Source organism: Protopterus annectens, chromosome 7.part1 (assembly GCF_019279795.1).
Source record: "Protopterus annectens isolate FY-2018-M chromosome 7.part1, PAN1.0, whole genome shotgun sequence".
NCBI lineage: Eukaryota > Metazoa > Chordata > Ceratodontiformes > Protopteridae > Protopterus > Protopterus annectens.
In genome coordinates, this window is record NC_056740.1 from 5007988 (window position 1) to 5030746 (window position 22759).

General features: G+C 38.7%; 1 protein-coding gene across 1 annotated transcript in view; it reads right to left on the reverse strand.

Annotated features, from left to right (window-relative positions):
- LOC122807522 (solute carrier family 26 member 6-like) overlaps nucleotides 1–22759 on the reverse strand; it is a 516873-nt gene that overhangs the window by 212759 nt on the left and 281355 nt on the right. The window contains exons 11-13 of the mRNA XM_044078447.1: nucleotides 18357–18452; nucleotides 6986–7092; nucleotides 906–975 (exon numbers count right to left, since the gene is read on the reverse strand). Of these exons, the coding sequence (XP_043934382.1) occupies nucleotides 906–975; nucleotides 6986–7092; nucleotides 18357–18452 (273 nt within the window). The remainder of the gene's footprint in view (nucleotides 1–905; nucleotides 976–6985; nucleotides 7093–18356; nucleotides 18453–22759) is intronic.

A 22759-nucleotide genomic window follows, 5' to 3' on the forward strand; every position in this document is an offset into this window, starting at 1 on the left:
CAAGCATATCTTTTTGGTAGAGTCACCCATTGGCTATCAATAAAGAAAAAACTATAGGACAAAGAACTGTACGATATACAAGACAAACTTGACAAATTCAAACTTTAAACTCAGACAGGTAACAATAATAACATAGAAGAGATTAATAATCTGCATAATAAGTATTTGGAAATTGAAATCATAAAACTAGGATAAATCTAGAAAAGTTTAAGATAATTAATTTCTCTATTAACCCAAAATCTATGTATAAGGTAGCTAACAGAACAGAACTACTTAGTAAGCCTAACCATATAAAGGAGATTTATTTACATAAGAGAATAGGAAAAGTGATAGAAATAGAAGATATTTTAAAAGAATTTAGAAATTATTACAATAAAATCAATCAATATAATGTAATAACAGACGCAGAAGGGATAATCAAAACTTTTATCAAAAAATATAAAAAATAAATTATCTGATGACCAAGTGAAACTAATTGATAAACCTGTCTCAATATCTGAAATTCAAACTCAAATTAACAGATTAAAACCTAACAAAGCAACAGATAATGATGGAATTATAGCAGAACTCTACAAGTTACTACCGAATGAAGGTAGTATATATGATTATAAGTAGATCTACAAGTAGAGGACAGATACTTTGATTATCACATTACCTGCTTATATAATTAATAAGTAGATCCACAAGCAGAGGACAGATACTTTGATTATTACATCCTCTTTATATGATTAATAAGTAGATGCGCAAGCAGAGGACAGATACTTTGATTATTACATTACTTTGTTATATAATGAATAAGTAGATCCACAAGCAGAGGGAAGATGCTTTGATTGTTACATTACCTCTTTATATAATTAATAAGTAGATCCACAAGCAAAGGACAGATATTTTGATTATTATGTTACCTCCTTATGCTGCTCCATATCTCTGTAGATATCTGAGTGAAGAACCTGCCCAAGGATCGAGTAATGTGGACTAGTAAAAAAAACATGAAGCACAAAATTAATTTCCATCCAGACATTAATCTATATATGCAAATGATAATAAAAGAGTGTCACTACAATTAACCCACACAACTCAGAAAATGTATTACATGATTATCATTGCACCTGGTACTAATATCCAGGCAGAACACTTCACTTTTGCAGCCTCTGTCTTGATGAACAGAATGCATTTATGTGTTCATTAAATCCATTATCTTTCTTCCCCTTTTTTGCAGTGGCTTGTTTTTTTTTTGCTTGGGATTTGGCTCATCAGGATTAGTCACAGGAAACTTCAGATCATTGGTGAATCTTATTGCAATGGGAAACCCCAGTGGATCCTTTCACTGAGTGGACCATACCTGAGAAGAGTTTTTCATTACCATATCTTAGATCCTCCTTTGCCAAGGGAGAGGTGCGGGAGAGCAGGGTCATCGTAATGCAATAGGGTGTATGGTTGATATGTGCTTTTTTTTCAGCTTTGCCCAAATTCCCTGATGTGCCAGATTTCATTGGTATGCATTTGTGTGTGTACTGGGCATTGCTGGAGAGTGCTAGTTTGCGTCTGTGTTGAAGCATCCCCATTGCCCCAACCCACACGCTGCCAGGCTTTATACCTTTTGTCTTTCTTGGGTTTGACAAGGCATATGCAGGCACATCTCCCCTTTACCCTCCATGATTAGAATGACAAGCAAATTTATCTCATCAGTGCTGTCTGTCCATGCAGTACCAGGCTGCAGGCTGAACCTGGGTCATCAGGGTTATAGTCAAAGCATCATTCCTCTTAGAACCATTACCAAGCATGCTTTGCATTTATTTATTTGTTTATTTATTTGTTTATTTATTTATTTATCTGTGTTATGCAGAGTACATCACTGATAGCAACTGACTAATTTCACTCTAATCCCAGGTGGTTACACAAACACGAATTAAGAAACAGGGTTATATGACAAGACATAAGCAAATGTCAACATAGATATATAACATGAGGCCAATAGAGTTAAGGAGGAAGAATATACAAAATGTATTCCTGTTATTAAATTATAAAGAAATACATACAAATTTAACCTAGCACCATAAATTGGGGGTTAAGTGTGTTAGAAGGATTTTGAATCAATATCAAGCTGAATATGTTTACTAGTTATGAGATTTATTAAAATGAGGAGGACAGTGATGGAGACATTCAGTCACTAAATGTAGTGACTTTGGGTTACCTTTCAAAGTATAAACTGACTGACTTCCTAACAGATTTGAGTTCCAGAATGGCAGTGCAATTCTAAAGTCTGGTAAAAGGTGGCACTCAGCATCCAAAGGGTGTGTCCATGCACAAGAAGACCGATAACCAAATAAAGGAGACAGTCCCCATCCTGCAGCCAATACCACTGCCTTTCATTTCTTACTGGATCTACCAGACTCACCTTAGCTTTACCTGGGCTCAGCTTGGCCCATGTCTGGTTACAATGTTCTTAGACAAGACAGAATATAAAAAAGAGGTGGAGGCGTTGCTCTCCTCTTCAAAAACAACCTGGCCATTGAAATGTTAGTCAACAAACAACCCAAGTTCAATAATTTTAGTTATTTATTTAACATTTGTTAACCGGGAAAATCCAGCTCGGAACGAAGCCAATTTTCAGTGGAGGCCTGGTGAGAAATGCTCCAGACACATGTCTTTGTAACATGGAAGGAAGCCGGAGTACCCAGAGAAAACCCACATGAATGCAGGGAGGACACTGCACCGAAGGTACTCCAGCTAATAATTGAATCAGAGAACCTCTTGCTGTGAGGCAACAATGCTACCACTGCACCATTGCACCATCCATAATAATAGGTGTATTAATAATAGAACATAATAATAATTATTATTATTATAACATAATAATCCAGAACCTATGTTCACTAAGTTGAAATTCAACTCAAAAAAACATTTACATATAATTGGTACTTATATACCCCCTGGCAATAACATTAATAAAGTAGAATCCATCCTAGACTGGGCAACCCAAACATTTCACCAAGCAACAATCATACTAGGTGATGTTAATATCGACTGGTCCTCCTATAACCCGTTCCACCCCACTAACCACATTAACCTACATGGTTTCACTCAACTAATAATAACCACAACACAAGTAGATAAAGCATCAAAAAAGGAGTCCATCCTAGACTGGATCTTTACTAACAGACCATTTCAATCCTACCTCTCAGGCTCCCTCCCAGACACTCTCAGTGACCACCTTCCTACCTTTATAATTAGACACCAACTGAATCCATTAAAATCCTCCACCCTCCACCAAATCCAGTACACAAAGAATTTCAAAACCCATGACTTCATATCTGTACTTAATTAATGCAGCTGGAGACCACTCTCATCTCTCCTATTGGAAAGTGCTATAGACTACTTCAATAACACTTTCCTAAACATTCTAAATCATCTTGCCCCTATCAGAACTGTCAGAACTAAATCCAACTATGCCTCCTGGCTGACCAGAGATACCAGTCTACTGCTAAAACAAACAGATAAAGCATGGGACTTGTGGCATCAAAATAAAACTCAAACTGATAGTCAGGCATACCAGGAACTAAGGAGCAAAGCCAAAAAACACATCATGACAGATAAAAGGAACCACTATATAGGCATTCAAACCAAACACAAAAATAAACCCCAAAAATTTTGGGTTGCCATTAATAAAATCCTACAACCAGAAAAGACCAGTACTCCACCCCCTATAATTGACACCACCACCAATAATATTAGCACCCAATTCAATGAGCACTTCACCAAATCTATTCTAGCCCTCACTAATAATAGTTCTCCCACTTCACATACAAACCTATCTTCCATACCAGCAGACCAAAACCTCTTCTCCTTATAGCCTATCCCAACTAGCACAATTTATAAGTAGGCTTAAACTCACAACCCTAGCCACCGACAAATTACCTGCAAAATATTTAAAGATAGTAGACAAAACCATCTCTTATCCAGTCTCCAGGCTCATTAATTGCTCTTTAACAAAACAACATGCTCCTTCTCTGTGGAACATTTCACATATAATACCACTTCACAAAGGAGGCAACTCTGTGGAACTATCTAATTATGGTTCATTCTATCCCCCTTATCTAAAATCCTCGAAAAATGTATACATTCCCAAATAATGCACTATCTCCTCACTAATAAACTGCTAACCAACACCCAGCACAGATTCTGCCCCAATCACAGTGCTACCACAGCCCTTATTAGCTTTACCCACACAGTAAACCAACATCAAAACAATGGTAACCTAGTATCCACTATATTCCTAGATCTCTCCAAGGCCTTTGATACTGTCTCCCATCCCAAACTCCTTTCTGGTCTCTCCAATCTTAATTTCAGCCACTCCACACTATCATGGTTTCAAGAGTATCTAACCAACCACCAACAAGCAGTAAAATGGCAAAACTCCTTATTTCCCCTCCTACCTGTCACCCTAAGGTCCCTCAAGGATCCATTCTTGGACCTCTTCTTTTCAACAGATTCACCAACCAACTTCACAAAGTTACCCAGCACACCACTCTAGTTCAGTACGCTGATACCTCCATTCTAATCTGCTCCACCCCATCACTCTGTCAACTCTAGAAATTGACACAAAAGCTCTTTACCACTGTTGAAACCTAGTTAGACAACTCCCAATTAACCATTAACACCAATAAAACACAGCTAATGATATTCTGTCCCACTAGAGCCTTAGACCCCATACCAACATTCACAATATTCTCATCTACTAACAACCCTATCACACTTGTCCAACACACCTAGGGGTTATCATAGATCACAACATGATATTCAACATACACATTGCACAGACAATAAAGGAAGTCCATAAAAAACTCACGACCCTATATAGATGCAAAAAGTACCTCATTAATGACAATGAAGCCACCAGTGCAAGAACCCACCTACTATCCACACTCCTCTATGCCTCCCCCATACTCATCAACCTAAACAAAGCAGACCTTAATGAACTAAAGACCTGCTACAATAAAATAGCTAGGTTTGCTACTGACTCACCCTTCAGGACACATCACTGCATAGCAATCAAGCAACTATCCTGGGTAGAATTACCCAACCTGCTCACATATAACCAGTTTGCAATAGCCCACCAAATTCTATATTATCTAGATAGAGTTCCTGCTCTTCAAGGTCTACTTAATATCTACTCTAACAAATGCCTATTAAGATCCACCAATAAAGCACTGGCTGGCATAGGCAAAAGCAACAATAGCTCTGGGGACTCCTTGTTTTCCATTTCTGTTGCAGAAGCATGGAGTACCATCCCCGTATATACCAGGATCTGTGCAAACAAAAATAATTTCAAAAAACTCCTCCAGTTGCATTTACATAGTTCTTGGTTATGAAATTGTTCTGACCCTGGGTAGCTTCACTTAATTCGATCATATCATACTTTAACCTTTTATGAAAGCTTGCAACAACTCCTTTCTATACTCTTACTCAATCAATGTGTGTTTACTGTACTAGCCACTGATGAATGTAACCAAATGATTGAACAAAATGTCCTTTCAACTGTATTGTTTATTGTAACACACTGTGCTTTTTATAGTATATTTACTTTTTGTTCCTTTATTGGCCTTGAAACTGTACCTTATTAACTTTTTGACTCTGTACTGTACTTTATTAACATGTCTATTGTATTTACTGTATTTGCAATATTAATCTTTGTGGAGCGTTTCTCCCTGGGCCTCCACTGAAAATGGGATCCATGCCCAGTCGGACTTTCACTGTAAACAAATGTAAAATAAATAAATAATAAATAATATTTCGGGCTGGTGTGGAGATGCAGGATGTCAAAGAAGCATCCTACTGCTGCCAGAGTGTGCACCTTCACCATCTTCCACCCCAAAACAGCCTTGTGAGTGCCCCAGTCATCACCTATAGGGGGTACATTCTCCCTTTTGCATATGTGCAAACATCCAACCAAGCTGTGTAGTACTTGCAACATGGAACTTGCCAGACTTTTAATGCTGCTATTGCAGTGAGTCTAGGCAGTCCCTCCTGTTGGGAAAGCTGGTGCTGGCCTTTCACTCCCATTCGTTCCCTATTTTGTCTACCCAGTGCCATGGCACTACTTGAGCATAGGTCAGTTGAGGCACAGATGGGCTTTATCCCTCTGTGTCACATGGCCATATCTGCTACTTGGTATTCTTAATAACTAAAAAAAATGGTATGAGATGCTGTGTATTAAGATGCTACCGTGTACACAATAATGTGATATGTGTAGGTATTCCCAGATGGATACACCTATCTGAACAGTTTGTGCAGCAGTAAGGATGCATTAAACTTTTCTTCTCATCTGCTATGTTTTTAATGAATGTATGTTATGAAGAAGAATTTAACTCCAAGCAAAACAGTATTCATTTTTTTCTGTGGGAGATCCTGTGTCAGGTAGTATCAGTACTTTTAAGTTAATCTACAACAGTACTAAGCATAGCTGTTAAATGGCAGTTAGTACAGTGGATTAATGCTCACAGCCATTAATGAGCTGTTCCTTATGCTTCAGGGTATAGAGTCTGATTCATTCCACCTTAATTAGGTTAGTCTGAGTAAATCACTTAACTGGACAGTGCTCCTGAGTCTTTCCTGAAAAGGGACACTTCTGCCTAGTAGGTTTAATTGGTTAAAAATGAATGTGCAAAACAGAGCTGCTTTTCCCAGTATCTACCACTTTTATTATGCTATGTAAAAATATACATTTTTTTCACATTCAGAGATTCACATTCGCCCATATGGCTGCAAGAAAATATGTATCATCCAGAGCTTAACATTTTAAACTCATGTCAGTGACCCTAGCCTGTGACTTGCACATAAAGATGCATTTATTTTGGGACATAATTTCAGTTAATTGTAACAATGTAACATGCACCAGATTATTGTCTAACACTAAACAGGTAGTACATTTCCAAGGCTTGAATGAAAACACTATAAGCCAATTTCCTTCTCAGGCAGTACTTACAGCTGAGTGCGAAAGATCACAGTCAGTAATGAAAACCCAAGAGAAACCACAAGCCCCATATCCATGTTCAGTAGCACTGTCGAAAGGAGTGTCACAACCCAGACCAACTAAAAGAAACAAAGAGGTTATAATTACAATGTAAAGAAGTACTTGCATCTTGCAACAGTGTAATTTGTAGAATTTAATTGTAGTAAATGCCATGGAGACATATGCACTTATACAGAAATTAAGTGCAGGTATCAAGAAACCTCTCTTCACAAACATGCACACACACACACACACACACACACACACACACACACACACACACACACACACACACACACACACATGCACACACGCACACGCACGCACGCACGCACACACACACACACACACACACACACACACACACACACACACACACACACACACAAACACACAATATGCATGCACATAGAATTATATATCATGCATATAAAATCCTAAGTTCATTGTCACTAACATCTAACCCAAAAACAAACCCAGCTTTTATGCTGATGATCTGAAGACAGACAGAATGGTGTTAAATGGGATGGTAGTGTTCACAGAGACCTGTAGTGAGCTGAATTGGGATGGTAGTGTTCACAGAGACCTGTAGTGAGCTGCATTGGGATGGTAGTATTCACAGAGACCTGTAGTGAGCTGCATTGGGATGGTAGTATTCACAGAGACCTGTAGTGAGCTGCATTGGGATGGTAGTGTTCACAGAGACCTGTAGTGAGCTGCATTGGGATGGTAGTGTTCACAGAGACCTGTAATGAGCTGCATTGGGATGGTGGTATAGACAGAGGCCTGTAGTGAGCATCATTGGGATGGTAGTATTCACAGAGACCTGTAGTGAGCTACATTGGGATGGTTGCGTTGACAGAGACCTGTAGTGAGCTGCATTGGGATGGTAGTGTTCACAGAGACCTGTAGTAAGCTGCATTGACAACGGACAGCTGCCAGCTGGAATATAATGCAAAAAGTTCAAGCTTATCATTTCAACATATGCACTTAGTTCAGTGGGTGCCTCTAAGTAGGGCAAAGAAAACAATTTAGGGATATTAATCACCCTAAGCTGAAGGCTGATAGGCTACTGGCATTCCTTCATAGGACTAGATGCCAGATATTGTACTTTCATTCATATGGCACTGGAAAGGCTATTTCCCAAATACTCTTTATGGTTCTGAAGGTCATAAAAAGGAAATGAAATGCAGTTGGTAAAAGGTATGTAGTGAAAAATCATCAAAATAGCGAATTAAATATTCCTTACTCCGCAAGCTTTAATGTAGGGATTATATCCACTGCTTTCCAGCATTCTGGTGCTCAAAAAATATATATAGATCATTAGCTAATGGAGAAGTTAACTGCCAGAGACCAGGGACATTTATTACTAAATGTAACTCACATTCTCTATAATTCCACCTTGACCATGGGATCATGTGTGTCTAGGTAAGATGCTGAGACCATCATTCCATTAAGACATACTTAATAATTTTTCTTAAATCCAGAACTACTTCTTCCTGAAGCAGACCTTCCCATTACATGCACATCCTCCTCCTCCTTTACCTATTCACTGTGGAATCATTAGTTCTGCATACCTCATTTCATAGTAGGGGTACAATTACGTCACTATCCCTTATTCTCACAGTCCATCTATTCATTTACTTTATCTTTAACTTCTAAGTTCTATGCGACTGTTTCACCACTTCCCTCATGTTTCTTACTTTAAATTATCTACTATATCATGAATCGCAGAGGAAGAGGATATAATGCTAGTCTAGTAATACAGCTATGGGATCATCCATTTCTCTTAACAAAGCAAGTTAGTTTACAGAACTCTGATATCACTTTCAAAGCTGTGGATTAAAATGCAGTGTCAAGATGTACATTATAGTGCTTTTTGGGAAAAAGTCCACCCAGGTTAATTACTCCATCGATAAAACAGCCCTTAGAATTGGTCCAGTAGTTAGGGATCTGGGAGCATATGTAGACAGTAATCTGGTCTTCGACCAACATGTAGCCAAAATAGTAAAAAAAATCATTCTGTGTCACCCAACTTATATATATGAGGGTATGTCATCCAAGTCCTAGGAAGTTATAGTACCCTTTACTCAGCCGTTATCAGATCCATCATTAAGTACAGTGCCACCTTCAGCATGTACCTGGCCAGGCATGTGCAGTAGATGGAATGCCCACATAAATTCCTCACTAAGAGAATTCAGGTTATGAACACATTGTTCTATACAGATTGCCTTAAAGCCCTGTATCTGTACTCAGTCTTCTACAGGTTACTGAAAGGCACTCTTGTTGTTGTTGTTTGTCTTTTCCCGGTAAGGGGTCGCCACAGCAGAACTCCAGCCCGCTAATGATTGGCAGTAGATTTTTACGAAATGCTGAGGTGCCAGCTCGATGCCCAACGTTCAACGAAGGCACACCCATTTACGCACTCATGTCTTTTGAATGCTACCCAACCGCTGGGAGGACATGCAGACTCCACACAGAAGGCACTCCCAAGCCCAGCCGAGAATCAAACAGGAGAACCTCTTGCTGTGAGGTAACAACGCTACCGCCATACCATCGCGACATTCCCCGTACCACCGTATGCCTGGTATATAAGATCTAGCCCTGGACTTTTTGCACATCGCAAAATGAATAGCACCATAAACTGTACATCCAAGGATTTAAACTTGGCTTGTAACATAAATTGAACATGCTGGCATGACAGATCTGTGTCTCAAAGGATCCCCATGCTCTGGAATAGGCTCCCCATCCATATGAAGCAGGCTCAGTCTTTAACTCTATTTAAATGTAACCTTGACCATTGGATGGGAAATTAAAAATTCACCCCAGTCTGGCTGCCATGTCTCTGACAGACAGAGGCCGACAGTAAATATTCCCCAAATAACATATCCCTCACACTAAACCTTTAGCAAACCTCCTAACATGCCCCTTAAAATAGATACCCATGTTACATGGGGACAAATTTGGGTCAGGTTGCATGGCTATGCTTATAAAGTCATGGTGGTTGTTAGTCTAGTATATGCCTATGATTGGTTTACTATCAAAATATGGAATGACACTTATGCAAAACTTGGATGGTTGAATGTGTGCTTTCCAGTTTCTAATGCCGATCCAGAAATGTTTGAATCCTCATTAGCGAATGGTTGAGTGCATTCACTAATATGGGACTGACATTCTGATAACAGATCGCACTACAATGGGAATCAGGAAATTTATCCTTTTTTTCACTGTAGTGCGATCTTGGAGTTGGTATATATAATATGCAAAAGCATTACCGGTAACACGGAATTTCGACATTAGAACTTCCAGTGTTCAAATATGGATTCCGTGGTTACCATTTCTGACATTTTGGTAATTCTGTATTACTAAACTTGGGTAATGAATTCAATCAAAAAGTAGAAAATTGTTTTGATTTTCCACATTTTGATAGTAAACCCCTATGATAGTGAGGCGGTAAGACAGGTGACAGAGTTAAGACTAGTTATAGAATTTACAGGGTCCTGGTTAAGAAGGAGGGACATGAGTGGTTTATAGATTTATTTAGAATTATGGTGATGACCAATTGTTCTAGAAAAAGGTTGATTAAATTATATGGTTTAATGTGAAACAATTTCATTGAGTTGTTATTGTAGGTAGGATTTAAGTTGGGTCTGCATGTGGAGTAGACTGAAGTGTCACTGAAGTAGTGTGAAAGTGATTGCCATAATCTGGAAAGAGAAGTTATAATTAGTTCATAGGTTCATAGGTTCATAAGTCTTTACTAGGCTAATGACCACAAGGGCAGTTTTAAGCCTAGCCATGCATTCAAAATCTCTGACAGGTTCTAATACCTTTGATAGGTGTAAGCATGGGCCTGGGAGATGAACCATTTACAGGTTACCTGTGTCCATTAGAGCCATAGGTGCCAAACTAGGGATGAATTTCCAGTTTCCCATCCAATTGTCCAAGTTGCACTTGAATTTGGTTAGAGAGGAACTCTTCTTCAAATGGATGGGGAGCCTGTTCCATATATGGTGTAGTCTCTGGGATACATACTTATGTCTCCAGCAAGTCCTATTTATATCAAAGGCAAGGTTTAAGTCTTTAGAACAGGTAATTCTGGTCTTGTTTGTTTTGTGGATATGCATGAGGTCCATTAGAGTGGGGTCTGACAATGGCCTGTATGCCAGGAATAGATCTCCCCTCAAAAGCCTGTAGGACACAGAATACAGGGATAGGGCCTTGAGGCAGTCTGCAAAGGACATTTTACTTATTCCTTTTATTCTTTTAGTGAGGAACCTCTGTGGACATTCCAGTTGTTGGCAATGCCTGATTAGGTACATACCAAAGGGGGGATTGTACACAGTGATAGGTCTGTTGAATGCTGAATACAGTGGAACAATGACTTCCTTAGACTTAGATGCCATACTTTTGTTTATAAGTTGTACAACATAGAATGATTTCCTCACCACTGCAGACACATTATGGTCAAAGGCTAGGTTACTATCTATGTGTGTCCCTAAGTCCCTGACTACTGGGTAAACTCTAAGGGGTGTGTTGTCAATATGATAGTTACCAGGGATGGATCACTTCCCAAAGGCTACTATTATGCATTTCTTGACATTTAGTTTTAGTCCATGGCTCTGACACCAGTTGTTTGTCTGTATCAGCCCCTCCTGGAGAACATTTGTGTCAGTGTGAAATTCAATGACAGCTCCAAATTTGCAATCATCTGCAAATTTAGTCAGTCAGAGACCACTGACTTTGGCCTTGACTTCTTAGAAGTAAATGCCAAAAAGGAGTGGTCCAAGGACTGATCCCTGAGGGATTCCACTTGTGACTGGCCTCTTTGTAGAGATAGATTCGCCAATTCTAACTTCCTGGGTCCTGTCTGTGAGAAAGTTGGCTATCTACTGAGTGACATATAGATTTGCACCCAACCTCTTGAGTTTGTCAACAATGCCCAGGGGGGTATTGTGTCAAATGCTTTGGCCAGGTCAAGGTAGGCAGTGTGAATGGTTTTGCCCTCATCCATTGTTTGGTGACCTTCTCAAAAAAGTCCACCAGGTTGATTGGGCATGATCTGCCCTTGACTAAACCAAACTGGGTTGGGTCCAGTGCCAGGAAGTTTACTATATCTCTGTTGATAATCTCCAAGATAATTCTTTCCATAGCTTTACATATAAGACTAGTGAGACATATGGGCCTGTAGATTCCAGGGTCTGTAGATGACCCACCTTTGTGCAGAGGGATGACTATTGCCTTTCTCCATTCATGAGGCATGAAGCCTGTTTGGAGGTTGCAGTTAAATAGTAATTCTAGAGGCCCTGATAGGTCATGTTTTTTGCTATTTATAAAACATCCTGGGATATTGTCTGGGCCCATTGATGTAGTGCTCTTGGTCTTAGAGAGAGCATTAAGGACCTGCTCCCTAGTGATGGTAAGGAGAGTTATATTTGATTATATTTCCTCTGAGGAAGGTTGAGGGGGAGAGAGGGGGTAAAGTTGGAGCTAAATTTATTAGCCAGGAGATTTGCTATATTTTCTGTCTCAGTATAGGTGGCCTTTGAGGTTGCAGACATAGCTAAAGAATGCTTTGTGGTTGTCTTTGGCCTGGGAGGCCAAACTTTCCTCATATTTGGCTTTGGTAAACTTTATTTGTCCTCTGGGTTGTTTGTTTAGTTTGATAAGAGTGCTTTTTTCCTGCAGGGTGCTGCACCTCTTAATTTTTGCCATGATTTTCTTCCTCCTGTCATTGAGTTAGTTCTCCACTTCTTCTTGGTGGGTACAGCTACCTCAATGCAGCTATTAACATGCTTGTGCAGGGTTTCTGTGAACAGGTCTGCATAGGCAGCAATGTTCTCAGGATTTATGGGGGCGTGAAATTTTGACAGGTTCTCCCTTAATAGCAGGAGGTTAGCCTTAGAATAGTTCCTGAATATTCCAGGTATAGCTGCGGGTCCAGGTTTTATTTTTACTTCAAAGGAGACCTTTTTGTGGTCTGACCTTACTAGGAAAGGCAATACAGTAGGGGCTGTCCAGAAGTCTCCCATATTAGTGAGGACCAGATCCAGTATGGCTGGATTGGGGTATTGACTATCTGTTCCAGGGAGTTTGTGTTTACAAAATCCAGGAATCTCTGTGCATTTACATTTGGTATAGCATAGGATTCCCAGTTAACAGTGGGGTAATTAAAGTCACCCATGAATATGGTATTGGGTTGGATGGTTAGTGTTTCTAATAAGTTTAAATACATGGTATGGGTTTCCTGGGTCATAGAGGGGGGCCTATAGCTTGCAAGGAAGTGATATTAGATTTTACCTATGATGATGAACATGGAGCAGCTCAAATGCATTGTCCTATTTGACCAGTCTTGAAATATATTTATTTTTGATGTAAATAGAGACACCTCTACCTTTAGTCCCTGCCTGTGAAGTTGCTGGCCTAAATGTGTGGAAGTCATTATAATCTTGCATTGTTGGTGTGCTCAACGTGGCTTTAAACCATGTCTCAGTGACCGCACAGACATCAGCATTCTCTAGGGTAAAGACAGCTGCTAGGGAGTGGAGTTTTTTGTTCTGACTCCTAGCAGTGAGCAGTAATACCTTTAGATTTTCTTGGTTTTGATTTGCTATGTTGAAAGTACTTTTCGGTTTGGCATTGCCTAAAAATGGTACTATGGGGAAAGACAATGTCTTAGCTAATATTCGAAAGCCTAGCGGGGAGAGGTGCAGACCATCCCTGGCAAAGCAGCATGGTCTGTTGACCATCTCCTTCCATGCTGACAAATGTGTCACTATAGTTTTTTTCCTGAGGTTTGTAGATTTTGCCCTGACTGAGACTAAGTTTTTATGCTGTATGATGATATGATGCAGAAATGTTTGCCAGTAAGGGGTGTTAAAACTTCTAGCTGTATAAGTTTAAAAAAGAGTGATCAAAAACAGAGCTCTACTATTTACTATACTAGAAGCCCTTTGCTTTTTGGATGGTAAGACAGTGGTTTTCAAATCTTAGGTGCTTTATAATGATATGATACACTTTATTAAAAAAGTGATTGCTGGGCAGACACGTTTTTGGTAGAGGCAGAAGTGATCGATGGCAACTGTACTCTAGCTGTGCAAAGAGGATTCCCTTGCCTATGATGATGAAAAGAAGTAGTAGAGTCTGCAAGACCAAAAGAGAAACAGTTTTTTTCTGCCATTTTTCTTTCTATATAGAGCTGAAAATTTAGGTTTTGGTCTAGCCATAGGATTTTTGATTAGGATGTGGTTTTGATTGAGTTATTGCTTCTGCAAGCTATTTCTAGGGAAGAAAGTTTGATAGTTTTCGATTGGATCCAAATATTGTGGACTTTGTTTTGTTGGTATTTATTCCTATTTATGAGTAACACTTTTAGAGTTTATCCATGCTGAAAGAGTAAGGAGGTCCTGATGAAGCTGCATTTGTAGTTCAGAATGGGAAGTGGTTCTTCTGTGTATAAACATGTCATCTGTGTAAAGGATGAAGGGGAGATTATGAAGGTCATATGGGAATTCATTGACAAAAATATGAAAAGCAGGGGAGTAAGGACAGAGCATGTGGGACTCGTTTTAATACTATTGTTTTTGTGGAGACAGAAGAGCATATCTTAACTGTAAAGGACTTGTTGCTAGGGAAATGTTGGGAACAGTCTGCGGCTGTTGGGCTAACTGCAATGTGTAACACATGATTAAGGCAGATGGAATTATCAACAAGGTCAAAGCTGTGGTTGGATCCACAGAGAAGGATCCAGTCAGGTTTCCATTGTCGTTATTGAATGAAAGGTGATCAGTTAGAGACAGGACAGCTATAATTATACTTCTACCTGACCAGAATCTGCTTTGTTTTAAGGAAAGGAAATGGCATTGCCATATCTATGAGGATAATTGCATGTAGACTATTTTCTATATGATCTTTTCTAGGGTTGGCAAGATGAAAACAGGGCAGAAGTGGGATGGCTTGGATACTTTACGTTATTACTAATGAGATATAAAAATGCATCAGCACTGGTAGCTACCTCATTTGAGCTGAGTGAGTCTGGATAGTTTAATGCACATTTGCTAAATTTACTTAAATATAGATGAAAAGCATCTCTCTGCTTTAGCATCTCAAAAGCACTGTCTGTATTTACATACTATGGTGCTGCGGTAGCGTTGTCGCCTCACAGTAAGATGTCCTGTTCATTTCTCAGCTAAAGCGTCTTCTCTGTGGAGACATGTGTGAATGGGCGTACCTTCGTTGAAGGCTGTGCGTCAGAGCTGGCAACTCGGCATGTAAAAATCTACTGCCAATCATTAGCGGACCGGAGTTCCGCTATGGCGACTCCTAACCGGGAAAAGCCGAAAGACACAACAACAACAACATATGAAATTAACAGTGATGCTATGTCACATTAATGGATGCATAGATCAAAAGTTCCTGTGCTCCACAGGGAAAAAAACAATCCAGCTAAGGGTTTAAGCAGGTATTTATGATGGGCAAGCTTTCTTATTCAATGCTGGACAAGAATTCTTGTCTGATTGACAGTCAGACTAGAATGCTCATCCTTCACTAAATAAAGATCTGCTTAAACCCATAACTGGATTATTTTTTTTCTCTGGAAAGAGGAATGTATTTATTTTTGCAAAATTTTGCTAAGTTACATGTGGCTGGGATTCAGCATTCTGAACAGTTATCCTTATTCCTAATCTAATTCCTTCATTGTGAGTTCTGAGTTATCTCATTAATGCAGTAACAAAAGGCACATCACGACCATTCATATAAAACAGGGTTTATTACATCAAGTTTTCCAGCTGAAACTCTTTTTCAAGAATAACTCAATACATTTAAACCACAAAATAAATATAGAACACCAGCCAATCACATAACATAAATCATAAACACACTAGATAATTATATAATTAACTAAACAAATCACTCCCAGGTCATTTGCCTAACTGATTATAAAGCTTTACTAAAGCACTATAATCAACTTAATAGTACACTAAAACATTTCATTACAACCTAGAATACTTCATAAAACAAATACAATATTCTAAACCTGTTTCTCGGACTTAGTTATCTCATTAACTTAGGAAAAAAAAACAGAAGTATAGGTCCTGAGAAAACTTAGTTTTGTATTTCTTTGTGTAGATGTGCCTGAGATCAAGAAAAAAATGCATAGCTTTGGCCATTATTTATTTCAATTCCATTACAGTCAAACACCACAAGTATGCACAACATGTGTCATGTTTTTCAAGCCATGGAAGACCCTGACCTATTGAACTTCTATTTCTTTGCAAAACCATCTTGTGTTAGTCTACAGACTGATTGCCTAGCACTTATGAACCTATAAAGCCATTGATGTTTAGGGCTATTAACACCCTAAAGTTGTACAAAAAGAATTTTCATTTAGATTCTTAGCGCTCAGCCATTATTGGGTCAAATATATCAAAAATACATGAATGACAGATCGATTTCTTAAAAATAGAATATATGATCATATCTATTGCATTAAGAGAAATGACATCAATAATGCATTATCGAGACACATTTTAAATAGTGAGTCATGTAATGGCTTTAAATTTGGCATATTGGATGTGGTTAGTCAAAACCCTAGAGGAGGAAATACAAAGGCCATTGTGGGGGAAAAAGAAATTAAATGGCAGCTGCGTTTAGAGGCTGCCACACCACCAGGCCTTAATAAAGTGATCCCCACCAAACCTTTATTGAGGGTATAACTGTAAGCTTTTTTGACACTTTGAGGCAAAACAATAAGGCATGGTATCATATATAATAGAGCTTCACTAAGCACTTAGAGGTAGTAATCATTAACTAGTTTTACTGTCATATTGGTTTTATATCATTGTTTATGAATCCAAATTTTGTAATTTGTGAATCATATTTTTTAATGCATACAGTAGCAGAAATATATGGAGTATCAACATTTAATAGGTGTGCAAATATATATATTTTTTAAGTTTTATTGTACAGTGGGTTCTGTTAGTGATAAGATAGAATAGCAGGTTTATTAAGTTAGTGTTACTTACAGCCTAAATGGGACATGATGGGTTAAATGTATGTAATTGGGTGAATGTATTTGTAAAAAGGCGGGTAATGAAGGTATTTAAACTGTATGACACACCTTGTTTGATGTTCTGAAGAAATCTAGGCTTACTAGATGAAAGCGCTCAACAATTAACAGCGTCTTTACTTGGTGTATGGTTTTACAATAAAATAATTTTTTACTGCAGTGCTTCATGGTTCCTGATTTACTGAGCCGAGTTGGGCTTATTATTCAGTGAGACATTTGGTGGACTTCAGGAACTTTGGTGTGAGATATCAAAAATACAGTCAACATGGTGAGCTAACCCAGATTCCTTTCTAACTCTTGCTTTTAGCAGTGGTCAGTAGACAGATAAAGAGTTATAAAGTAGTTAACAAACACTGCAAGTCATAATTCCAATCTGCCATGTAACACAAAAAAGCCTAGGGCAAACAGACAAAACGTTTTGGAGCAGCCAAACCTGTGGCAACAGTGGTGATGCTCTGACATCTACTACATCATACAGAACAGATCCTGACATCTACTAAATCATACAGTACCAGATCCTGACATCTAATAAATCATACAGAAACAGAGTCAAGTTTGCATTTTCTAGAAGCTGAAGTAGCTATGGTCAGAATAATCAGCATGTCTATAAATACTCTTGTTGATAATTAGTAAAAAGTGGGCCAGCTGGCCTCTTGAATTCACAGATATGGTAAGATAAGGTAATACTATTCAGGATGCCAACAACAATTGCAAAAAATTTATGATGGACTGAACAAAAACTGCCAAAATAACTTTCAGTAACAGAGAAAGTTCTCTTTTCTCCAGTGCTGGGCGACCTCAGAGTAGGTATATATAGTTTGGGGCTCTGGGAGTGCAGAAGACACGCCACTCTTGAAAAAAATGACTTCTGAGGTTCATCGAAAATTGTTTTGGAAATTTTGATTTTGTCTTTATTTGGTATTTGATGAAAAAAAATGTTTATAGACTGACATAATTCCAATTATTCAGGCACATCCTGAAATTATCCAACAGTAATACAACCAAAATATTTGCCAAGGAGAAATGATGGCATATCCAAACATATAAATCCAAATAACCACTAAAGTCACCCCCCACACACACACATTGTAACAAAAGTAGTACCAAAACAAATACGGCCTAAAGCAGTACAACTATAACACTGCAGCAACAGGAAACACCAATCTATCTGCTAAACCATTAGAACCACATGAAGTAAAAGTCTGAGTAAGAACAGTGCCAGTACAGAAGTGTAACTGAAAAGGAATATATCTGCCATGTTTCATACATGCTTACCAGTTCTGCTTTGTTAGTTTTCCAAAGTGTCACAGTGTCACCAAACTGTCGATACATGCCCACGAGATTCACAATAACAATGGCAGCCAAGACAGCCTGAAATGAAACATGGGGAAGCTAGTTAGCTCCATGAACGTTTGCACAGTGCAGTAGAAGCTATGAGTGACTAGTTAACCACTAAACACTGTAACACAACAGTGCTTTACTTTGCAGTTTGGTGGACCACTATGCAGTGCTTTCTAATCTAAGTGTACAGGAATAATACAGGCTGCTGAGCATGGTCACCAGTGCTAGAGCAGAATTCATCTGTCCAAAATGTGTGCAATTTATTTATGAACAAAGTCTCTCCTTTCACATGGCTAATCAGATTATACACACACACACACACACACACACACACACACACACACACACACACACACACACACACACACACAAACCTTCTGCCAGAGTAGCACATGCTGATGGTAATATTACCAATTTATCAGTGTGAATTTGAGATGTGGAAAAAAGCAGAAAGCTTTACTGCATAGTTAAGTTCAGTAATGAAGTCTTGTAGGAAGTTGCATTAATTTTTCTGACCCATGGATGACCCCCTTCAATATACATTTTTTATTACTGTAAAATTGCTGTAGGGATTGCTATTTAACTGTTGACTATGGTAATCCCAGTAGACATGGTCTGTTTTCAGGTGAGAACCAAGATAGCATATTTCTAAGGACAGGGTTAACTTTGGTCAGAATACCAGAAAACTTTTATTGTTTTCAGTAAGAGTCAGTGTCATTGGTGCAACAGATAGCCCACTTGCCTTTTGTGCTGGAAGACCAGACATCTGTGGGTGCTTTATCCACTCCAGGTGACTAGATTGCTGACACTACGTACTGCATTAGGAAGCTGCGGTACTCCTGAGGTGACAGAAGAAACATCAAACTGAGGTCCCATTTGCTTCAGTTGGTGGTAGCTTAAGTGGATGTAAAAGATTCCATGGCACCTATCAAAATACTAGAGGTTCCCTGATGCTCTGGCCAAATTTCCACAGCAGTAGAACTAACACTTTGGGCATCATCTCTAAAGAGGCTAGTAACCTTGTGAGACTAAACTGGTCATCAAGGGATAATGACCTTTTACATTCATTTGAGCTATCACTAACTCTGGGAAATGGGACTTCAGTTTATCATCTCATCCAAAAGGATGCAAAATGACATTGCTATGTTAATCTGCTGGTTACCTAAGCTAATTTTGTACCATGTTCGTAAAGGCATGTAACCTGATTTTGAGATTTCTAAAATACTGTAAACTGTTGTTTTCAATCTGTATCTGTTATTATTTATCTCATAACCTGGAGCTTTTCTCCCCCGGGCCTCCGCCAAAAATGGATATATATCCAGTCGGACTATCCCGGTAAACAAATGTAAAATAAATAAATAAAAAACAAATGTAAAATAAATAAATAAAATAAAATAAAATAAATAATATATTTATTGTTAGGACAATATATTTATTCAGTAGATTTATGACAATTACCAATATGCATTTTTTTTTTAGAATGTGTGTCAGGTGTTTCTTTTTTATTGTCAAAAGACTGAGGCAATTTGATGTAAAAGTTTCACTATATAGAGTATCATTATACAATGAGGAAGTCTTGTGGGCAAAATATTTATTTTTTCATTGCTGGTACTAACTTGTAGTGATGAAGGTGCCATAAATAAATGAAATAAGTTGCAATCTTCTGCAGAATCAGTATGATAGTTTAAGCTAGACCATAAAATCATGTTCCCCAAAGTGTCTCATCCTTGCAGATACTCTAACTTTCTTTGCTGTAAGATGTACCCTAAGGGCTTCATGATCATCACTCATCTATTTCTTCAAGTCTACCAAAGGTAATAGAGATTCACTGTTCTTCATCTCTGTTGCCAAATTATGAAAGAAAATCCTCCTTCCATCAAGGCACTTTTTATCTCTAACTATATTCAGAGTTCATCATTTCAGGTCTGCCACTGAGAAGTCACTAAGCCCTGACTCCATAACTATTCAGATGTTCACTCATAGTTATGGAGTCACTTAACTCTAACTTCCATTCCCTTCAGATATCTCCACCTGACAGATTTTTTTAGGTATGATGTTACTGTCCTTAGCTTGAACTTTAATCTCCTACTTCCTCTTTACCTTTTTCTACTATTATATCCCACTTCCTTTCTTGTCTCTTTATATTCCAGTGCTAACAGCACAATATAATGTTAATGAGTGCTGCACTTTCATAATGATGTCTTTTGTACAAGATGCTAAACTGGAGCTCTATCTATCTGAGTAAGTGGTGGAGTAGGAGGATGTTATATATCCCTTAACATTTAATAAAAAAGAGGTCTGTCTACATAAATACCAGCCCCAGGATTTTTACAAAAAGAGGCCACAGGCTTAGTGTGACCAAACTTGTCAGCAAAAGTAAATTAAATAATTATTTGCTGTGCTCACTTTTTGTTTTTGTGTAATGGTAATTCAAGGATAAGACAGGAAAGCTTCTATATCTTATTCACTTCCAATAATTCCAAACTTTATTTTTTCTAAGCTACTTGCCCTTGTTCCTTTTAATTTTAAGATTCACTCAGCAAACAGTAGCCAGATTAATTTTATGATTCTTTCAGCAAACAATGCCCAGATTTATTGCTTGCACCTGTAGTCATCCTGTCTCTGTGGAAACATAAGAACAGAATGTACAGCTGCCCTCAGCTGCAGACATCTCAACTTAACTAAGCATTTATTTACAGTGTTTTTAACGTCCACATACTTACAAAAAAAAAAACTGTTGGTAGATTAAGCCAAGGCTTTAGTCGAGGCATTCACCTATGCAAAAGTAAGAGAAAACATCTCAACTCTGTATATATTATAATCAGTGCACTTTTACACTCCCACCCCAACAGCCCAAGATTGCAACATATTAATTTAAACATGCCTTTGTCCAGCCTCTCATCTCTTTTCATATGGTAATACCTACATTCAGGTATTATATACAAGCTCACTAGCCTGAACATAAATCCCTGTGTCATGAGATAGGTTGCCAACTAGCTCACGGACAGAACCCAGATGGTAAGAGTAGCGGGTGCTAGGTCTGACTCTAAACCGATTATAAGTGGCATTCCTCCGGGCACAGTCCTAGGACCCCTCCTGTTCGGCATATACTTCTCAGAGGTACAGGCAAGTACAGGAGGACTATGGCTGACCAAGTTCGCTGATGACTGCAAACTAGGGGCTATAATTCACTAACCGGGTGGCACAGACATCCTCCAAAAGGGTGTCACTGAGACAGATACCTGGTGTCAAAACCATAGACTCAAGCTAAATGCCAAAAAGTGCATAGTCATCCCCTTTGGAAAAAACAAAGTACTCACAAACTACCACATAGGTGGTAGCCCCCTAAATATGGAAGATGTAATAAGGGATCTGGGGACCCAAGTAGACAGTAACCTCTTCTTTGATAATCACATTGCCAAAGTGGTTAGAAAATCCTTCTATGTGGCCCACCTAATCACAAAAGGGTTTTCATCCAGATCAAAAGAGGTCATTGTGCCCCCCTATGCATCACTCATCAGACCCATCATAGAGTACAACGCCCCATTTGGGATGTACCTTACAAGACACCTGCAACAGCTGGAAAGATCACAGAGGTACCTCACCAATAGGACTGCTGGCCTCAAACAGATGCCCTATGCAGCTCAAATGAAGAAACTCCAGCTGTACTCGGTTGCATACTGCATACTCAAAGGTGATCTCTGCCTGACATACAAGGTCATGTCCAACCCAGAACTGATGGACATGCTCCACCTAAAGAAGACCATATCCCCTTGAGCCACATGCTCTAGGGATCTAAACCTCACCACAGCAATAAATAGGATGTGCTGGAGGGATAGATTCCTGTCCCAGAGACTTCCCATGCTCTGGAACAAGATTCCAAACTACATTAGGCAGAGCTCCTCGCTAACCCTCTTCAAGAGAAACCTTGATGAGTGGATGGGAAACAGAAAGTTTACCCCGGGGATCACTTCAATGGTTCTGTTTGACACAGGCACAGGGAACTAATCTAAGGGGCGGCAAAAGCCAACACATTCGGGCTAGGCTTATAAATGCCTTTGGGCAGATAGCCTAGTACCTACCTATGAACCTATGAACCTATGTCTTAAAACTAAAAACAAAAAAATATATACTTGTTTACTTTAGTATCTTTATCACATACAATAATCACTGAAAATGCTTTACTATATTACATATAATTTATATCATGAATGTTTTATACAAATATTAAGAAGAAAAATAGTTTTCCTTACAGTTACTTTGTTTTCTTTTTGTCATAGGTTCATAGGTTCATAGGTTAGTACTAGGCTATCAGCCCTGGGGCCTATACAAGCCTA